At 35.8% G+C, this 21313-nt stretch overlaps 1 protein-coding gene across 4 annotated transcripts in view; it reads right to left on the bottom strand.

Moving 5' to 3' along the window:
* The window catches only part of Usp9x (ubiquitin specific peptidase 9 X-linked), a 95187-nt gene that overhangs the window by 50552 nt on the left and 23322 nt on the right, over window positions 1-21313 (bottom strand). For 2 of the 4 annotated variants that reach the window (XM_010636217.3, XM_010636219.3), the window contains exons 13-20: window positions 19507-19655; window positions 9748-9835; window positions 7003-7345; window positions 4668-4763; window positions 3810-4021; window positions 2329-2569; window positions 1855-2004; window positions 700-820 (exon numbers count right to left, since the gene is read on the bottom strand). In XM_010636217.3, the coding sequence (XP_010634519.1) occupies window positions 700-820; window positions 1855-2004; window positions 2329-2569; window positions 3810-4021; window positions 4668-4763; window positions 7003-7345; window positions 9748-9835; window positions 19507-19655 (1400 nt within the window). The remainder of the gene's footprint in view (window positions 1-699; window positions 821-1854; window positions 2005-2328; window positions 2570-3809; window positions 4022-4667; window positions 4764-7002; window positions 7346-9747; window positions 9836-19506; window positions 19656-21313) is intronic. The other 2 variants (XM_010636218.3, XM_010636220.3) reach the window with 1 other exon arrangement.

The raw sequence follows: 21313 nt of genomic DNA, 5'->3' as shown, positions 1-21313 counted from the left end.
AAATAAATAAAATAAATCAAAAATAAAAAAAAATAAAAAAGGAGAAATTATTAAACCCTGGATAAAAACTATCATTAATTTAGAGAACTACTTTTCATGGTCTTGAAAAGGTAAACATTGAATACAGATTGAAGCAAATAGCAGATGTGGGAATAGGCTATTTTGAGCTACACAGTAGAAAAGCAATATACATCTAAAAGTGACAACTGTTTACAGATATGACTGTGTATACATATATAAAAGCTAAAATTGAAAGTGGTAATTTTTAAGGAATAAAAAGAATGCTATAACTGACACATGATCCAAATCATGGCAGAGGCAAGTATTTTTTGTAAAGGGCCAAAGACTTAAGTAGTTTAAGTTTGTGAGCTAGACAGTCTCCGCCATAACTACTGAGCTCTAGTGTTACAAAAGCTGTACCCAATAAATAAGTGGCTGGAAACCAATAAAACTTTGATTACAGACACTGAAATTTAGTTTCTGTAATTTTTATGTGTCAAAAACTAGTATCCCCCCTCTTTTTTTGCCCCTTAAAATTTTAGAAACCATCATTAGGCACTGGACTTGGGTAGTGTGGAAAACAGGTGTTGAGATAGATTTGGCCTATGGACTATAGTTAGCCAGTTCTTGTTACATAGTTGATTTAGAAAAAGAATTTGCCAATATTTTCCTCTAATGTGAGTAGGCAAAAATTCTTACCTGGCGGCATAAGTTTCATAAGGACTCTTGCTCCATCTCTAAGAGGTGGCATATTTAGGCTGCTACCTAAGTCTGCAACTTGCCAAAGGAAAGAGATATATCTGGGATGCAGTGACATTATCTAGAATACAAAATACACAAAATGATTCCTGTAAATTACCACAAAAAGGTCCCCCAAATATATTTGTTAATTTCCAAACTTTATGATATTTCAACACTCTGAAATGGCTGGCCTTCCTCATCATCTCATTTTTGCAAATCCTTCATGAGGCGGACTGAACACATCATCCAAGACACCTATAGTTACTTCTCTGTGATAGTTCTCTACTGTTTTATTAAATTATCTCATACATATAACTTATACTCCAGACATACAAAAACTGCCATGGCCATTACTAAGTTCCCAATTCAACTAGTGCAGGAAACTGAATCCTTTCCATACTACAGTGGATGGTGGTGTTGCCATTAAGATTTTTGTGAAGAGAGCATGAAAGGGAGGGGTCACACATTCAATGGACACAAGCTATCTTACTGACAAACATTAGAAAGTTAACAGATATTTCCCAACATAAATATTTGTTTGTTTTGGAGACTGGATCGCACTATGTGGTCCAGGGCAGCCTTGAACTTGTGATCATCTTGACCCATGTCTAGAGTGCTGAGATTACAAATGTGTGCCACCACACTCTGCAATCTAAATTAAATACTGTTAAAGGAAGGATCCATTATATGACACAATTTATTTATTTTATTTTATTTTTGGTACCGCAGATCGTACTCGGGACCTTGCACTTGTGAAGCAGGTGGTGGAACCACTGAGCTAAATCTCTGGCCCTATGATACTAATTTTAAAAAGTGGTATTTTTCTAAATTAATATACTGAAGTGCTATAAATTAAGCTGTAATTAATTCTACATAAACACAGGTACACTGTATCTATAGGAAAATATTGTTTTAAATTTCAATTAAGTTACATATCACCTTTCAGAGGGATCCCTTCTGAAGGTGACAGTTACCTATGTAAATATACTTGGTATTTTGATTCACTAAACTTATAAGCTCAAGAGAAAAGAAAAAACAACTATACTTTTTTAAATTCTCAAAGATCCTAGCATAATGTCTTGCATACAGATGTTCACTACACAATCTACTCACCACTCCAGGTAAACAGCTTTCCACTTCAGGATTAGGACCATCACTATAATGATTACCATGGTTTCCAGGAGATCCAGTTGAGGAATCAGAAGAGCTATCAGGGCTTGAAGGCATATTGGAACTGATTTGTGTAAGTTTGGCTGTAATTAGCTGAAAACCACAGACTGTGTTAGTATCAAAGTCAAGGAAAAAGTAATGAAACAAGACTTAGACCGTAGTAACATGCCCACACTAACAAAAACCTCCCCCAAATGCTATACTTTCATAAATATATTTCAGAAGTACTGTTCCATATAACCACGTAGATTTATCTAATATAACCACCAGAGTTCTAAAGACATACTATGGATGTCATGATGCCCGTTAGTGTTATAACCCAAACAATGTAACACATATCAAATAATTGGCCTTTACTGAATAAATGAAATTTAGTCTCAGGATTCTGTTAAGAAACCGGTTACTATAAATACTTACCGATTTATCTTTAAGGTTTAACTGTCCAATCAGCTTTCTATCATCTCCAGGATCTATCAACTCTCCACCCACAAACAGCTCAATTTTTGTATGGGCAACATTGGCTTTAATGCGATTAAGAATACATCGTCGAACTGAACCAATTGTATCATTTGTATGAGACCATACTTCCAAGTCATCTACCTGTCTTCCCTGGTTTGGAAATCGAACTATAAAAGAGAGATGTTTACCGCGGAAAGCTCTGGTGGGGGGAAAAGGAAAACATCAATTTAGCACTTTCAAATCTTGGAATTTAACATTGAGTATTTTTTTTTAAATTAAACAAGAGGAAGTGAATTAACGATACATAACAGTATCCTGAAAATTAAAACTGCTTATTTCAAAAACTGTATTACAAATAAGCCTCAGAACAAAATTATCACATTCCATTATTTTTTTTTTAGTACTGGGATCAAACTCAGGACCTTGCACTTGCCAGGCAAGCGCTGGGCTGCTGGGCTACATCCTCAGCCCATCACATTTCATTACTACTTTTGTATCTTCAGAAAAAGGTATCTATTTAAGGTATTAAGACAGAAATGTATCACTGCGCTAATTTTTCTGCCACACAAGCCCAACTTACAAACACTATTTTATAAATCTGAAAGAAACTTTACCTTGAGAACATACACAAATCTGATATTTTTTTACTGAAAAATTCTTAATATAAAAAAATCACATCAGTTATATTTATGATGATAATATATTAAGTTCTTTTGGGTAAGATACAAAATAAAAATCATACAAGGAGCAATTTTATATAATTTCATTGTTAACAAATAGAACTTAAGCCAGGGGTTTAGTTCAGTGGTGCCGCCGCCTGCCTTACAAGTGCAAGGTCCCGAGTTTGATCCCTGGTACAAAAAACAAAAAACAAAATTACAAATAGAACTGGAAAAAACAAAACAAAACAAAAAACCCCCAAAACTGATGGCATTTTCTATAAACATCTCTAAACTATAAATGTCATTTGAATTACTCAACAGTGTAACCTTAAGAAAAATGTTACTAGACCATTTGAAAATATCTGTCAAGGCAGCTTTTAATAGTTCTTTCCAATTACAGTACTCTCTGATCTATTATATTATTAACAGTGTGAATGAACGACATCAAAACAAAAACACTTTAACTGTATAGTATTACTGTGACACATAATCAGCAAAGTCAATGTAAAAAATAAAGAGAGAAAACTGGACATAATGAGAATGACTTGCCAAAAAAACCTGAAATTTTAATCAGATCCCAGAGGGAGAAATGTCAACTATTAAAAGATTTTGTTAAGATACAAATAGTCCTTTTAATGGGTGAGATATTACCATTTTCAAAAAAGAAAGGTTTCCTAACTGTCCCTATATCTATATACATCCATAATTAAAAAAAAAAAGTCAGTCAAAAAAACACCAAATTAAGAACTTGTACCACCTGATAAGTTATTCACAAACCTTGACATAGGTAGAATGGTTCTTTCTTCATGATAATCGCTGTCACACTCATTTATATATTCTCTTAAAACAGTTAATACTCGAACCATTCGAACAGCCTCTTGTCTTGCACAATTAATACTGTCTTTGTCACCATCCAAAACACACAATGTGTCATAAGAGGCTTTCAAACGATCAAAGCAAGACTGAATGAAGTCTTCATGGATCACCACCTGAAGTAATGGGGCAAATGAACACAGTTCAAGTTGCTTTAAAATACAAAAGTATGTAACATTAATCCCACCAGAGATAGCAATGAGTAATTTAAAGGTAGCTCTCAATAACAGCCCCCCCCCATACTGGGGATTGAACTCGGAACCTGGCATTTGTGAGGCAGGCGGCGGCACCGAGCTAAATTCCCGGCCCAGTAATAGTCAAATTTAAGCAGAGTCTATAGTGATGAAACACATCATGTTGTAATAACAAGGATAAACTAGTCAAAACTGAACCTTAAAAGTTTAGGTGCTAGTATCAAAGCATTCGTAATAGGATCTTTATGCCAGTTAAAAATATAGTAATATATTTAAAATAAAGGAAGATTCACTTAGGTATTTTGTAAGAGAAATACAGATTAAATATTTTAATACTTTTTCCTTTTATGGTCATATTACGGAATGAACCCATGCTAGGCAAGTGTTCCACTACTGACTATATCACCAGCCCTTTTCTTATCTTTTCTTATTTTGGAGACAGTTTTGCTATTGCCCCGGTTGGCCTCGAATTTGAGATCCTCCTGCCTCAGCCTTCCAACTAACTGGGATTACAGGTGCAGGCCACTGCACCTGGCATGTTTGAGTTTTAATGTGCATTTATCCTCACCTGATTGACCTGCAGCCTTGGACCAAGATTCGTATATATCTCTTTAAGGAGATCTATAGCTCTGCTGGCAATATCATCATTACTCTGAATCACGACCTAGGTTCAAAAGGATTAAAGTGTTAAGCATTTCAAGAAATGCTTTAATTAAAAAAAAAAAAAAAGAAAGAAATGCTTCAGTTGGGCATTTATAGTCTTCAACCACATACCTCAGTTAATTTTAATACACTATTCAATAACTTAATCATAACTTGACTTAAAATCAAGTAAAATTGAGAGAAATGGAAAAGAAAGAATAATGTAACACATAAGGCTCTGAGTAAAACAATTTAAGAAAGACATTTTACTAAGGCTAAAATATGCCTTGATCAGTATATCATTTAACCTTATTTTAACATATTGCCAACCAAGTTGTGAGGTGTTCAAGGAACTTAAAGGAATATCAAGGAAATAAAGAGACTTTATGAAATATGAGCTTAACATAAAGGGCTATCTTCTCAACTCCCAGTTCCTACAATCTTTATTACTCATCTAATTAATTAGTGATTTTCAAACTATGTTCAGAATTCTAGGACTCAGACAGGAAGTGTCTTAAGGCTAATCCCTATAAGAGGGTTGGGGAGGGAAAGGTGTCAAAGTACTGGGATATGGAACAAAAAACAAATGGCTTTCTTTGTTCAACTAGGTTGACATTTTGACTACATAAATTTTAAAAAAGGGTTTCAACTACAGTAGGTCCTTGCAATGAGTCAAGTTACAAACTTTCACAGATACGAACAGACCTCGCATTATGAACATTCACAGTTGCAAACAGAGAGCAAAGTAGCTCACATGTCTGCTAGACACTGTCACAGTTGTGCTGCTGTGTGCTTATTGTACAGTGTGATAGTGTACAGTAGTACAGTGTTCAATCAGAGCCCAGGATGTCCAGAATCAAGAAAAGCAGTGGTGATGTTGCGGGGACTGCTAGGAAGTGTAATGCAATAACCACAGAAACAAAAGTGAAAATAAATGACAGATTACACTGAGGCTAAAAGATGGTAGATGACACTTGTTCTTATAACATGAATTGTTCTACCCTTGACACAATTCTAAAGAACAAGGACAAGATTATGGAACATGTGAAGTCTGCTGGGCCAATGAAATTAACAACAATACCCAAAAATGCATGGTAAAGTGATAGAGGAGATGGAGAAACTTCTTGGTGAGTGGATGCACAACAATCAGCATCATCAGAGTTCTACTCAGGTTAATGCTTATGTAAGAAAAAGCAAAAAGCCTGTTTGAAGACATGAAGAAAAGGGTGAACAAACAGGGTGTATATTTTACTGCCAGACATGGATGGTTTAACAGTAAAATGGCTTATTTACAGTTATACTGTACTGTATCCATCATTTTAAGGCACATGTAAAAGTAAAAATAATTTACAGTACTTTTTGTGGTTTTTTTTTCATGTTTTACATTGTATATTAGTGTCAAAGGTGTGTAAGACTCACTTTGTTGGACTTCCTATCGATTCAGACCTATGTTCTCCTGGAATGGAACTGGTTCATAAGTCAGGGGGACTTAACTGTATTAAATTTTTGTGTGTGTGCTGGAGATTCAGGGCATCAGGTATGCCTAAGCACACGCTACACCAACCCATATGGCTCTTAAATACATTGAAAATCACTTTTTAGAAGTTTTAAATATTCAAAATACCTCACTAAACATCTATCTATGCCTTTTAGCTGGGGATTTAGCTCAGTGGTTCCACCACCTGCTTCACAAGTGCAAGGACCCATGTTCAATCCCTGGTACCAAAAAAAGAAGAAAAAGAAAGATGCAGTTTTTACAAAGATAGGAATACTATATATAAACACTATAAAAGATGGAGAGATTAGCCTTAAATATACTTCCTCAGATATTTATAAATATTCTAAGTTAAACAGTGCTAATAAAGGACATACTTATAATCCCTTCTAAATAAAGTCTTTTCTTTTGCCCGCTATTTTAGCCTCAAATGGAATAGCAACCTAAAATTTACACTGAAGGGAAGGAAACAAGAGATCTACAGGGTGAATTGACTTGCATGGGAGATTCATGGAAGATCTGTAACCGAACACATGGATTTTAACCCCAGACAATAGAAACACCAGTGGTAGGAGGGAGCTCAAAAGAGAAAGGTATCTCTCAAATGATGTAAGACAAATAAAGATGAACAATAATCACCCTAGACTCCTGGGACAAGCATCAGAACAGAATACAAATGTACTTTATATGAAAAGTTGTTAATTCCTTACCTATTCAAATAAGTGCATCAGATACAATGTTTACAGAGTTCCTACTTTTGACTTACCCTCCAAAGATAGTCTAATCCTATCAACTCCAAATCATCCATCATATAGGCTCTCCTTTTTGCTACTAGTTTTCCTTCTCGACAATTCACAGCTTTGAAGAATCGCTCAAAACATTTCATTCCATTTTCAGTTAATAGGGAAGGATCAAGCTGAAGCACATTACTTTCAAAGAAGTCCTTATTAATATCAGGATCTAAGTCTGGTTCATCCCCCATCAATTTGGAATACCATTTAAAACAGGCTTCGCGATCACAAAGGTAAACCGCATTCTCAGCTAAGCATTTCCATATTTGTTTTGCCTGAGGGGCACATAGCCACAGTTGGCCATCCTTCAATAAAAATCTTGGAAAAACAAAAAATGAGCAATTAGATTTACATAATTTTTATTCTGAAAGGCAATCTGTATATGTATGAAAAAAACATTTATCACAATTATATTTTAACTATAGATAAAAAGATATCAGCTCTTTCAAGAGAACCTATTTCTAAGATTTTATCTGGTACCAAAAACACATGAGGTATTAATTCATCCAAAAGCCTACACTAGACATCCACCATGAGACCAATGAAACTCAGCTAGGTGATTAGAGGTAAAACACAATACTTTAGTGTTTGAAACCAGACATTTTCTAAGTGTAGTTAAGAGGTAATTTGATTTTAAAATAAAAGAGTTAGCATTCCATTTATATTAACCTAGAAATGAGGCACTCAACTAACAGACCTTCATGGGTAACTACTCCATTATTTATGAGTTAAAAATTGCTTCAATTTTAACACTTTCTGATGATTTATTTTCATCACTCAGTACCCGGTAACAATGTTAATAATCAACAGAATGCTTATTATTCAGCAATGTTCTTTAGGGTCTTTTTAGCTTTTTGACTGTAAGTTTGAACATTAAAATTCAACAATAATGAAGGTAAATTCCACTGTTAACTTATAATTGCAATCTCTTCCTTTTATTAGCTAATTTCCCTTAGCATTCATCCACCTACTCTGCCCTACCATGTGTGTAAATGACACAGAAAGCAAGACCCCACTTTGCTCTGAAAAATTTAATATAACTTTTAGTTAACATAATGGTGCTGCATGCCCAGCTACAAAGTATGGTTCACATACTTAATCTCAGTAGGTTCCCTTCCATTTTAAAACACTTCTGGATCTTAACACTAGAATCTAATATTTCCATGGGGTTTCTGACCTTCAGGTCAAGGGAACTTGCAGCATGTAGTTATATCTAACCATGCCTACCTCTAATTTACAGATAAGGAGAGAGAGGTCCAATATAATATAATCCAACTGCTTTCAATGTTTTATCTTTTTATTTTTTAATTACAGCAAAAAACTTTCTTCAAGTGAAAATCCCCCTTGAAAATCTGATGCACAAAAAAGTAGAGTTGTTTCACTTGTTGGAGGGGAAAAAGAAGAAATGGGAATGAAACTTCCCATTGCTTAATGAGAAATCTCCAAAGAACCTACTCGTAGCCCTAAAGCTCCATGTCTGAAAAATTACTGGTGTAGGGCAGGGATTTAGCTCAGTTGTCCGGCCACCTGCCTTGCAAGTGCAAGGACCCAAGTTCAATCCCCGGTACAAAAAAATAAATAAAATAAAATAAAATAAAATAAAATAAAATAAAATAAAATAAAATAAAATAAAAAATACTCATTTGACAGGAAGAACATACATGGACTTAGTGATAAGTATAATTTCATCACATACTGTTATTTCAAACAAGCTACTCTTAAGTCATCTGAATCTTGTTTTCTTACTGATCAAATAGGACTAAGCCAGCTGTACTGTGCTGCTCTGAAATGTAAATATGAAGTTTTATACACAGGCTGAATATAAATTAATTAAAATTAGGTTCCTTTGCCTTAAGTAAATTGCTACAGACCATAAAGTACTCATAGAGTAGGGATTACAATAGGTCCTTTGATTCCAAACTTAAATAAGGCAAAAAAGGGAATTAAACCACTTTTCTGTTATAGTAATAATACTGGCTCTCTATAGCAGTGACTCCCAGTCTAGGGAGGCAACCATTATTCTAGTGATTGAAAACAAAACACCACTTTATTTTAAATAAATGTCACCTTCCCGAAAATTTGGTGGGAGTTTTTTTCACATTAAAACCATTATGTAATTACTCAAAAATAACCTCATAAGCCGAATTCAATAAAAATAAGGCCAATTAACAAAGCTCAGAAGAATAGCCTCTGGAACATGTATCAAAATAATAAAAGCATTTCTATTTTCTGAAGTGCTGATCATCTGGGCATTTCTGTTAGCACACTTACGGCAAGAACAGATTTCTCTGATGCACGATATGGTTTTTGAATTCATAAGCTACGTGTCATCACATGAACTTTTAACAACAAGGTCATCTAAAAATCTTTGAATATATTCATTAAAAGCTAAATTATCATAGCAAAGCCAGCCTGGGACATTTTACTTCAGCTTAGTGGAATACAGCTATTTTCCTCATCCTCATCAGAAATGAGGTTATTAACACAATTTCATCTGGTCTTTGTCAGCCTTTCTATGAAGTAAAAAACTCAGGCAGTAATTTTAGTATTTAGTGACAAACACAGGAAAATACATGACTCTTAGGTAATGAATTCTATGTGGGTAAATAAAAGGCAGATGAAGAAAAGAGTACCCAGTTAAGACCCAGCTATATGGCACATGCACTCTGCGTTCCTCATATGTATCTTAAAGAGAGCAATACTAATTATATAAAACAAACCTAAGGAAGTTAAGCCGTTCTTGGACTTCTTGAACATGACTATATCTACTTCCCAGCCTCACAGTTTGTGGGTCATAGTCTTCGTGGTCTGAAAATTAAGAAAAATTATGCATTATACACAGATAGATACCCACATCACGGCTGATTTCAACCAAAGGAACTGTCAGAAAGTCATTATTCCTTTTCAGAAGAAGGCAACCTGAAATCTATGAATAATTGGTAGTTCAATAATTTGTGGTTCCTACTCATCTCCTATTGTTCTCTTAAAAATAAACTTTACTTTTATATAACCAAAAGAAAATGCTATGTTAAATATGCCATCGAAAATAATTACTCCATCATCATACACAATGAAGCAATTTATGATTGCAGCCGAACACTGACCTGAATGGTCTGTAAATATGGCAACTGAGACAAAAGGAATTTTTCTTCAGTTTCTGCTTGATACACAGAAAGTATATTTGTGGAAAAGTTACGCTAGTATAAAAAATTATATTACTAATTTATACTTAGGAAGTTAGATTAACAGAAGATACTATTCTACATGACCAACTCACCATTCAATAATCAGCAACATAATGTTAAAAATACCCAGAAATGAGTTATTTCTCTTTAGCATTAGTTACTGATATTTCTATGGCAGACCCTGGGTTTATAATATGTATACCACTGCCAATGAATTCTAGTTATCTGAGGCCTTCTAGAAATAACACAAGAACTGTCTTGAAGACAGGTTTTTTTCTGAACAAAATCTTGACATGTTGCAAAGATCAGACACTTACAATGTCTGGAAAAATATGGTTTTAATGTTTTAGTGAAGAAAGAAGTCCTATATATTAAGAGCAAATATTTCCTATTGACATAAATATCTGCCAATAGTCTTAAGTGTGTTGAAGTCCTATTTTCTTATAAGTATTATATTTTTAGTTAATTCCCTTAGGTTCATTTTAAGTTCAGTTTTTACATATGATATAAAATGATACAAAGCAGCACTTATAAATACACATTGTCTATTTCCATGAAAGTCAATTTCATTCAGGGCTCATGACTTGCACTACTTTTAAGAGGTTCTTTTCAGAAACTGAAAATTCTATTCTACTATGTAAAATTTTTCTTTTACACCACTGGTCTTAATGTATCTGACTAATCACTGGACTTCATTGGGGAGGTACTTTTAATACTGGTGGTTTATACGCAGCTTCACTTGGCCAATTTTTAGGGGAAACTTTCAATTTTAAGTTTCAAACAAGTTAAAAACAGAAGGATCTTCTTATAATCTTTACACACATTCACCAACTGTTTAATCTTGTTCCATTTGCTTCATTAGCTGCCATGTAAAAAAATACACGTGTAAATTTTCTAAACTATTTGAGGGTGAATTGGATGCATATCCTTTTACACCTCAATATTGGAATGAGTACTTACTGTATTTCCAAATAAGCTAGCACTGAGACAACACTTACTCCAAGTTTTCTCAATTGCATACTACTGACATTTTGTTGTTTTTTTTTGGTACCGGGGATCCAACTTGGGTCTTTGTGCCTGCAAGGCAGGTGGCAGCAGCACTGAGCTAAATCCCCAGCCCTACTATTGACATTTTAGGACAGAGAATTCTTTGTCATAGGGGACTGTACTCTGCACTGTAGGACGTTTAGCAGCATCCTAAGATTCTTCCCAATAGTATCCTTGCGCTCCCCCAAAGTTTAGACAACCAAAATAGTTTGAGACATTATCAACTATCCACCCCACCCTTTTAGAGAACCAAGGATTGAACCCAAAGTTTACATTCCAGTTTCATTTTTTTTTTTGGTACCAGGGCTTGAACTAGGTCCAGTTTCAATTTTAATTTTCATAATAAAGTCCTTTTATTCTTTCTTTTCTCCAAGTCCAAAATTAAATATATACTGCATTTGTCATTTCTGTTTATTTATTTATTTAAAGACAGAATCTCCCTTTGTAGTTCAGGCTTGCCTTGAATTCATTATGTAGCTCAGGCTGGCCTTGAACTTTGGGCAATCCTCCTGCTTCAGTCTCCCGAGTGCTGAGATTATAGGCGTGTGCCACAACTGGCTTGTCTTTTTATTTTTTAATGTGGAGAATTCATCATCTTTTTTGTTTGACCCTTTTGATAACTAGAAACCAATTTTGTCAAATGTCACTCTATTTGGGTGGCTACAATGCTTCCTCATAATTAGATTCAGGATATAGCATTCTGGCAACAAATACCGCAACAGTGACACTGTCTTTCACAGTAATAATCACAATGTCAACTGATTACACAGGCAAAGTGGTTCTACCAGGTTTCTTCTCTATAAAGTTATGATTTATACCTGCTAGTTTTAGCAACCCGTACTCCCTTTTCAACATTTAATTACCAACACCCCAGATACAGGATAGAACTTTAGAAACATTCAATGAAAGCCACACACAATAATCATGACATAAGGTGGTCCCTCAGTGCTAAATAGGAATGAAGAGGTCTTCTCATTATAGAGAAGCTTTCAGGCTATTAAACAAGAAACATAATATGCCTGGCAGTTTTCACCACAAACATTCAGTTTGAATTATCTTGATTTGTTAACAGTCAAACAAGGAAGATGACCCATTTTTGACTTAGATGTTTAGGTGCCTCATACCCCACTGAAAATGGCAAAAGGAATTTAGACAAGATTAACTCAAATGTCTTTGAATAGAGGTGTGAAGAGACGGCTTCATGGCTGAGACAAACATGAACTGGTTCTGCTCAGCAGACTGTCTAGGGCCCATTTCAGAGCTCATTATAAAAGAGGAAGTTCACCCACACACCTGTAATCCCAGCTACTCAGAAGGTTGAGGTAGGAGGGCTGTAAATTCAAGGCCAGTCTGAGCAACTTAGCAAGATCTCATAAAATAAAACGGCAGAAGAGGTAGCTCAGAGCTCTCTGTTCAATTCCCAGTACCACAAAAAGGAAAAAAGTTTGCTTATTTGAAAAAAGAAACTTTATTGAAATACAATTCTACAGTACTACAGGGGATCAAATCCAAGGATGGTAGGCAAATGCACTAGTGCTGATCTACATTTCCACCCTCTTTAAAAAATTCTGAGACAGCGTCTTTCTTTGTTTTTGGTTTTGGTACTGGGGATCAAACTTGGGTCCTTTTGCTTGAGAGGCAGGTGGCAGAACCACTGAGCTAAATCCCCAGCTCTGATACAGCATCTTACTGAGTTTTCCACCCCATCCTCAAACAAACAATCCTTCAGCCTGTCTCCCAAGCAGCTGAGATTATAGGCATGAACCATCACACCTGGCTTAAAACTCAAACGTTCTTAGTAGAGTGGGGTAATTATCATCACAGTCTATGTTTACATTTTTCATCACCTCAAATAGAAACTGTACTGAGCTAGGGATTTAGCTCAGTGGCACCACGCATGCCTTGGCAGTGCAAGGTCTTGAGTTTGATCCCCAGAACCACGGGGGAAGGGGAGTGTACAAATCATTCCCCTCTATAATCCCTACCCCCAGCCCTTGGTCTGTCTGAGACCATTTCATACCAATATAAACCAGGTAATATGTGGTCTTTTTTCAGCATTTCCTACTTAGCATATGTTCAAGGTTCATACATGTTGTGAGCCATACTGTATATTATCTTTGTAAATGATGAGTAGCACTTCATTGCATAGACAGAGACATATCTTGCTTATTCACTCAACAGACATTTAGGGTGCTTCCATTTTTGGCTGTTATGAATATTTATGCACAAGTTTTTGCATGCATTTATGTTCCCATTTTACCCAAAGTATATAACTGGGGATGGTAAACTAGTATTTTTGAGGAACTACCAATCCCTTTGGAAAGGTGGCAGCACCACTGTACAATTCCATAAGCAATGTATTAAAGTCTCTACATCTTCACCAACACTTCTATTGTCATGTCATCTCAGTAGGTGTGAAACAGAGTATCTTCCTATGGTTTTCATCTGCAATTCCCTAATAAACTAATAATATAAGCCAGATTTTCAAGTGTTTATTGGCCATCTGTATTATCTCTGGAGAAATTACTATTCAGATTCTTTGCCCATTTCCTCAGTTAAAAAAAAAATTTTTGTCCTTTATTCATATGGAGTGGTAAAGGTCTCTATATATTCTGGATCCAAGCTTATAGATATGCTTTACAAACATTTTCTCCCATTCTTGGGTTGTCTTTTCACTTTCTTGCTACTGTTTACATTTGTAGCTTAAGTTTTAAGTCTGATAAGAGTCCAATTTACCACCCTTCTACCTTGGGTATTCCCAACTGTTTTTGCTTTCCCTAACTAGAGTACAGTACTGGGCTGGGGATTTATTAGCTCAGTGGTTCCACTGCCTGCCTCACAAGCCTAAGGTCCCAAGTTCAATTCCAGGTACAAAAAAAAAAAAAAAACAGTACAGTACTAAATTTTCGGTTCTTAACTGCCTAAGATTCATTTTCAGTTAATTCTTTACCCATGGTGTGAGGTGGAAGATCAAATACGATTCTTTGGTTTTCTTTTTCTTGGTACCAGGGATCAAACTCAGGACAGGACCTTGCACTTGCCAGGCAGGCACAATGCCACTGAGCCACATCCCCAGCTCACCAATAGGATTCTTAAAAGATGTGACCATCCAGTGGTTCCAGAAACATTTATGAAATCAGATTCTTCATTTTCCACTGTATGTTCTTGGCGCCCCTATCAAACTCAAAAATAAAGGTTTATTTCTGGACCGATTATATTTCATTGATAGATTACATCTATATGCCAGCTCCCCACTTTTTTGAAACGGTACCTAGGATCGAACTCAGGACCTTGCACTTGCCAGGCAAGCAGTGAAACCACTGAGTTAAATCCACAACCCCCACTGTCTTATTAATGTTGCTTTATAGTAAATTTGGAAATCAGGATGTAAGAGTCAGCCAATTGTGGTTTTTATCAAAATTATTCTGGCTGTCTGAACCCTTTGAATATCTACATTAATTAAGTTCAACAGAATCAGCTTTGCCAATTTATTCAGGAAAATAAAGCAAGTTGGGGGTTCTTATAGGAATTATGTTGAATCTGCAGATAAAAAGATTATCATCTATTCTGTGCTATGACAAAATACTTGAGACTGTGTAGATAAGATGTACTTTCCTTACACTCCAATGCTGAAGGGCCTGCATCTGGTGAAAAGGTCTTGCTGTGTGATACCATGGTGAAAGGTGGGACAGCAAGAGAGACTGAAATTTTACAATAAGCTCACTCTCAAAATAATCTACTCTCTCAATGACACTAATCTACATGGCCTAATCAATCATTTGGCTCCACTTCCCAAAGCTCTTGTTTTGGGGATTCCATTTCCAACTTATAGACTTTGAAGAACATATTAAAATCACAGCATTATTTTAACAGTGTTAGTCTTCTACTCTGTGAATACAAGTGTCTTTACATTTATTTAGACCTTTAAATGTTTTTATAGTCATTGGTAACAAGTTTTGTACTCCTTTGGTTAAAGTTATTCTTTAAGTATTGTATGCTTTTGGATGCTACTGTAATCAAGACATTAATCTAACCTAATTGAGAAGCTTTCAAACTCCTTTTTCTTGTCTAGTTACCCCAACTAGAATTTCATGTAGAATGTTAAGTACAAATGGCTAGAAGAGACAACCTTGCCTCATTTCTTGTCCTAGACCTAGGGGAAAGCAACCAATCTTTTACCATTGAGTAGTACCTGTGAGTTGAAATACCCCCGGATTAGGTTGAAGAAATTCCCCTCTATTCCTGGCTTGAGTGTTTTTATAAAAATGAAACAGTATAAATTTTTGCCAAATGTATTTTCTGCATCTACAGATGATCATATACTTTTGGTGGTTTCTACTATTATTGGGTGGAATGTTTTGTAGATATGTTAGGTCTAGTTGGTTTAGTGTTCAAGCCTTCCATTTCTTTTCCGCAGACTGCACCACTAATGTCATTTATTTTTCCCCAATTTCCTTTGGGACTTCTACAGTACAAGGGAACTACAAATAGCATCTTAACTGTTCAACAAAATGTCCACTTGTTTTGGTAACACCCTGAGGCATGGCATGCTCTGGTCCAAAGAGTCCCTTTTAAGCATAAAGCTGAGTCCTTCGTCTCACAGCTTCTCTCATCCTCTGGGAGAATATCCATACCACTGGTACAGGAGCCACAAGGCAGGACAGCAGCCAGCTTCTTCCAGGACATCCCTGTCTTATGAACAGGTACTGGTATGGAGGTGAAGAGGAAACCACTCTTATTTTTTCCCAGACTTGCCCCTGACTGGGAATTTGCACCCTAGGAACAAGCGGAGGTGGGGGGGGGGAAACCAGATCTCCACTGTTCTCAGCCTGCAATGCCTGGAATAAAGCTTCACCCTATTAGCAGGTGCTTAGTTGGGTATTCTCACACCTCTTGGTCACATCTGCCTAGAACAGATGGTAGTACAACGACTGCCAGAGAGCTATAAAAACTTGAGTAACAACCATAAGATGGTTTATACTTTATTGTATCTGTTATGGCTTATATCTAGATGTCCTCCAAAAGCCTCATGTGGTCATGTGTGGGGTTTTTCAGAGGTGGCTGGATCTAGGGTGTATGACATGGGGATTAAGGGCGCCCCACTCAGGGTGTAGGTGGTACCACCCAAAAAAGGCAGGTAGGCTGGAAGAGATAAAAGGGAAAGGCAGGCTGCTGTTGCATGCTGCTCGGCTGTGTCCTGCCTGTGTGATATGGACTATTTCTCCTCATTGATGCTCTTCTGCCATGCCACTCTGCCTTGGAGCCTGCTGATTATAGACCAAAACCTCTACAAACTTTTGAGTTGAAATAAACCTTTTCTTCAAAGTTTGGGTGCCGGGTATTTTGTTTCAGCAATAAGAAAAGTTAACCAAGACAGTATCCATATGAAAAACTCTAAAGAATAATCAGTAAGCACTAGTGTATGAAAGCACTAGTATGAACTTAAAAGCAAACATTGGAGAAAATTTTTCATCTAAGTAACACTAAAGCAGGTGGTGGAATCAGCTGACCATTCTGAGGAAATATTTTTTCCCCAAAGCTAATGATGCTAGTGGAGAGGAAATGTGGGCAGAACAAATACTTAATATTGGTGAAATGGTTATCTGAAACTGTATTGTATACCTAGAATGTACCAATAAACTCAATAAAAAGAAAAAAAAAGTCTAAAAAAAAGAAATGGTTATCTGAAATCAAGACTATCAGTGAGCTGTGGAAGCTTGTTATTACCCTGCTGAATGGTATACCTCATACCTAATGAGATTCAGACAACACTTTGCTTATGCAGAGGCAAAAAACAAAAACAAAACATAATTTACTGTAGAATTAAAAATCCAGAAATGTTAATGAACAATGTTACAACAGAAGTAATTTAGTGTTGTGAAAAATTTAATAGAATTTCACTAGTTTAAAAAACTATTCCCTTGGGCCATGGATATAGTTCAGTGGCACCGCACCTGCCTGACAAGTGCAAAGTCCTGAGTTCAATTACCAGTACCAGGAGAAGGGAAAAAAAAAAAAGAAAAGAAAAACTAGCCTCCCCACATTTAAATATCTACATGGTGATCAGAATTAGAGCAGTGTTAATAAATTAAAGAAGTGAGAATGTAGAGGAAAATATTAATAGCACACAAATCAAGTGTGTACTGTGTGCCACACACTGTTATAGCATAAATCGCTTCCAGAACATCAAACACCTAAATATATGTTGAATCATACTTCATTCAAATCTAGGCTATTTGACTATGGCGGCGTCACATCTCTTACTTTCTGTAGATTCAAACGATATAAATAAAGAAAGCCAGGTGTTGTGGCACACACCTGCAATCCCAGCACATAGGAGACTAAGGCAGGAGAATCACTATGAGTTCAAGACCAGTCTGAACTACATAGTGAGACCCTTCCTTTTAAAAAAGGAAAAGAAAATCACAGTGCCTGTCTGGCAAGTGTCTGCGTTCGATTCCTGGTACCAAAAAACAGAGGTACAACTGCACACGTACTGTCTCTAAAGTGCCAAATACTAATGTCCCAAATCTGACAATAAAATGAAACACCACTACAAGTTAAAAAAAAAAAAAAAAAAAAAAAGCACTGAAGTGCACATAATTTATACACTTCCACTTTGGAGGAAGTACTGCACTGGCAACTGTGAAGGCTTTGTACCACAAAGGAAATGAAATTTTAACAGTCTGAGTTATGTTAAACTGAGCCCCAATGTTGAGGTGTTTATGTACACTACATATGAACCTCTTATTTCTCTAATTATGGTTTCCTTTGGTATAGAACATATATCCCATGTTGCATGTCTTGTGTGGTGTGTCTGTGCACGAGACAGGGTTCCACTATGTGGTTCAGGCTGACCTTGAACTCACTACGTAACCTAGGCTGGCCTGGAACTCAGCAATCCTCCTGCCTCTGCAGACCCTCTGAGCACTGGGATTATAGGTGTGTACCACCATAGCCTGGCTTGCATGCCTGTATTGCCTCCACTGATCTATCCTGCTGCTTAGGATCCTAGGACTGAAATGATAAAAGATTGTTGTCTGGTGCCTGCCAGCTGCCTGCTGCTCAGACTGCTTGTCTAGCTCTACAAATTATTACCTATTAGGACTCAGTTGTCCCAAAAGGAAAAGTGAAAGAAAAGAGTCAATAAAATCACAAGGGCTAAAGAAATGCTTAATTCTTTCTTTATGGTTATCTGGATTTAAGTTTTAAACAAAAATCTAGTGATTATAAGCATCATGGAATTTTATTCTACAACAGCAAGAATCTACTCTGCTCCTCAAATGAGAAGTGCAAGTATCTTCGTTTTTAAATACACACTTACTTGTTTTGTAGATCACAAATATAACATGTTAAATGAATGACATGTTTAATAACTGATATGTTCAATTCTCTCTCTAATACTAATATAAACTTCTCTTGTCTATGGCTCTGGAAACAAACATGAGATTACAATATGGACAAGGTGGGTAAGGGGAAACTATAAAACTGGTGTATGACAAAGAAGACCGTGTAGTAAGTATCCATCTAAACTTCAGCATACAGATTCTGACACAATTGTTAAAAGGCAAAAGAACCGACACAGGGATCCACATATGGCAAGCATTTAAAAATTGTGTGTTGGGCTGGGGATTTAATTCAGTGGTGCCACCACCTGCCTCCCAAGTGCAAGGTCCAAGTTCGATCCCCAGTACCAAATCAATCAATCAATCAATCAATCAATCAATCAATCATGTGTTGACTTCCAGTAAAATCACCCCAGTATGTTTAAACTTTCAAAATATACAAAAATCTGGATTTCTATAGTCTTCCATTTCTTAATTCATAAATATTTAATTCACTAAGTCTGAAGCACTTACAAACAGACAGGACTGTTAAAGAACTACATGCAAGAACGGACTTAAAACTTTGACAAGCTACAGGTGGTAGTACGCAGGAAGATAAAGGTTGGAAACAAATACATACCTGGGAAGGCAACAACCAAAGACAGACTAATCAGGGAAGAAAAGGCAATCAACTTAACAAGGAAGCATGGGGAAAGCAAGCACTGAGCCAAGACCCTTGAATGCTAGACTGGAGTTTAGGCTGTACAAGATCTGGGAGTAAAAGTAGATATTAAGCCCATAAGAACACAATTCACAGAATCAACTACCTTCTATCTTTTAAAATGTGTCATTCCTAAGGAATCAATGCAAAGAGATCATTATTACCGTATTTCCATAGTTCAATTTATCTTATAATACTTACCTCTAGCGTAGAGTCTCATGCTTTCCATGTAAGTTGCAAGGTTTTCTGCTACCAAAGTAACTAGGGCATGATTGTGCTGAAGTTGATTGATTAAGTCATGGCGATAAAATACGTGAGGACTTCGCTGAGTTTGACTGAAACGAGAAGAACTTAACAATATAATTAGGCAATTAAACTCTGTTATAATCAAGAGTTTACAATACCTAAATTCTTCGCTACTACAAAACTTAAAAACTATAGTTTTGTCCATTTACTTCAATGGCAATTTAAATTTGAAAAAATGTTGCAAAAACTAAGGAATTACTCTTCTATAAACAGAGACAATGTAGCAGTATCCTCTAACTTCACACCCTGGAAGCCTACTTCAGTGACTGATTTCTACTCCTGTGGTACAGAATACTCAAAGCATTTTTGTTAGGTTATGCAAACATTCCTTGAAAGACTAGATTTCAACTGCTAGTGAAGACTTTAATCAAAGAAAAAGTTTTCATAAAAGTTTTAATACCTAATCAAGGTACATATAATGAGACTTGGTCATAGCTGAGGCTGCCCATAAGCGTCACCAAAAAAAAAGACACCTAGTTTCTTTCAAATCTTTTGCCACACTCATTGAAACTAGTCAACTTTACACCACTACTCTTCTAGTGGAGATGAAGTTACTGATCTTCAGCAGAGTGTATGAACCATGTCGATCGCCAATAAAATAATTTATTTGAAAAAAGGCCAAGTAATATACATACATTGGGCAAAATATACTCAAAGTATGCCCTTCAAATGACCGTTCCTTCTAAGCCAAATGTCTAAATTTTTTACAGTGATTATTCCTATAGCGTTTCTAATTTCCTATTACTTTTTCCAGCTTTGGGGGGAAAAAATGAGGTCTAAGTACAACTGCTAACATCAAAACATATATATGACTTTTCTACTTCTGTCTTGGTCATAATCACAGTAATTCAGAGTTGTAATGGGCCCTGCCAATCATTTAACCTTACATATAAGAAAAATGATTCTTTAGAAAATGTCTGTAAGATTAAATAACTAGTTTGAGAGAAGGTTCACATTTCACTGTTTCTTTTCCTTTAAAAAAAATCAGTTCTAACTGTATTACCAGAAAATACAAGGATAAATTATTTCAATAAGCAGAATTTGGCACCTAAAATAGCATTAAATAAAGCTGCTAGTATTAAAAGAAACAGCTTTAAAAAAGTTTAAAAATGTATTTTTAAGATGTACTGTATTTTGTTATCTTCCATCATTTAAATGTGCTGCTAGTCTTCAAAATCAACTTTAAAAGCTGACTACTAAAAAAAAAGAAAAAGAAAAAAGAAAAGAAATACAGTTTACTTTGACAACTATTTTGTATTAGTGTAATGCTTCAAAATTAACAAAGACAGGAAGGGTGAAATAAAATGAAGTTAATAGATACATGCTATGAAACCATTTGGTGGGCTGGGCAAGGTGGCGCACGCCTGTAATCCCAGCACTCAGGAGGCTGAGGCAGGATTGCGGTGAGTTCAAGAACAACCTGGGCTACATAGTGAGTTCCAGGTCAGTCTCAACTACATAGTGAGACCCTGTCTCAAAAAAAAAAAAAAAGGAAAGCAAAGCAAAGCATTTCGCATACCTGAACCAAGAATCTACAGGAAATATCATCATCTTAATTCTGATACCTATTTAATTATAGCCTAGTTCCTCATCAATAAAACAATGATAGCAAAGGGTTCTTTGGTTTCAAACTAAGCTTTCCCTTTGTCTCGTTATTCACTAATTTTCTTTAAAATTTGCTTTTTGTCATTTTTTTCTTTTC

The sequence above is a fragment of the Fukomys damarensis genome, unplaced genomic scaffold (assembly GCF_012274545.1).
Source record: "Fukomys damarensis isolate Sample0158 unplaced genomic scaffold, DMR_v1.0_HiC HiC_scaffold_39, whole genome shotgun sequence".
In the NCBI taxonomy this organism is placed as follows: domain Eukaryota; kingdom Metazoa; phylum Chordata; class Mammalia; order Rodentia; family Bathyergidae; genus Fukomys; species Fukomys damarensis.
This window is presented reverse-complemented; position numbering and strand designations above follow the sequence as displayed.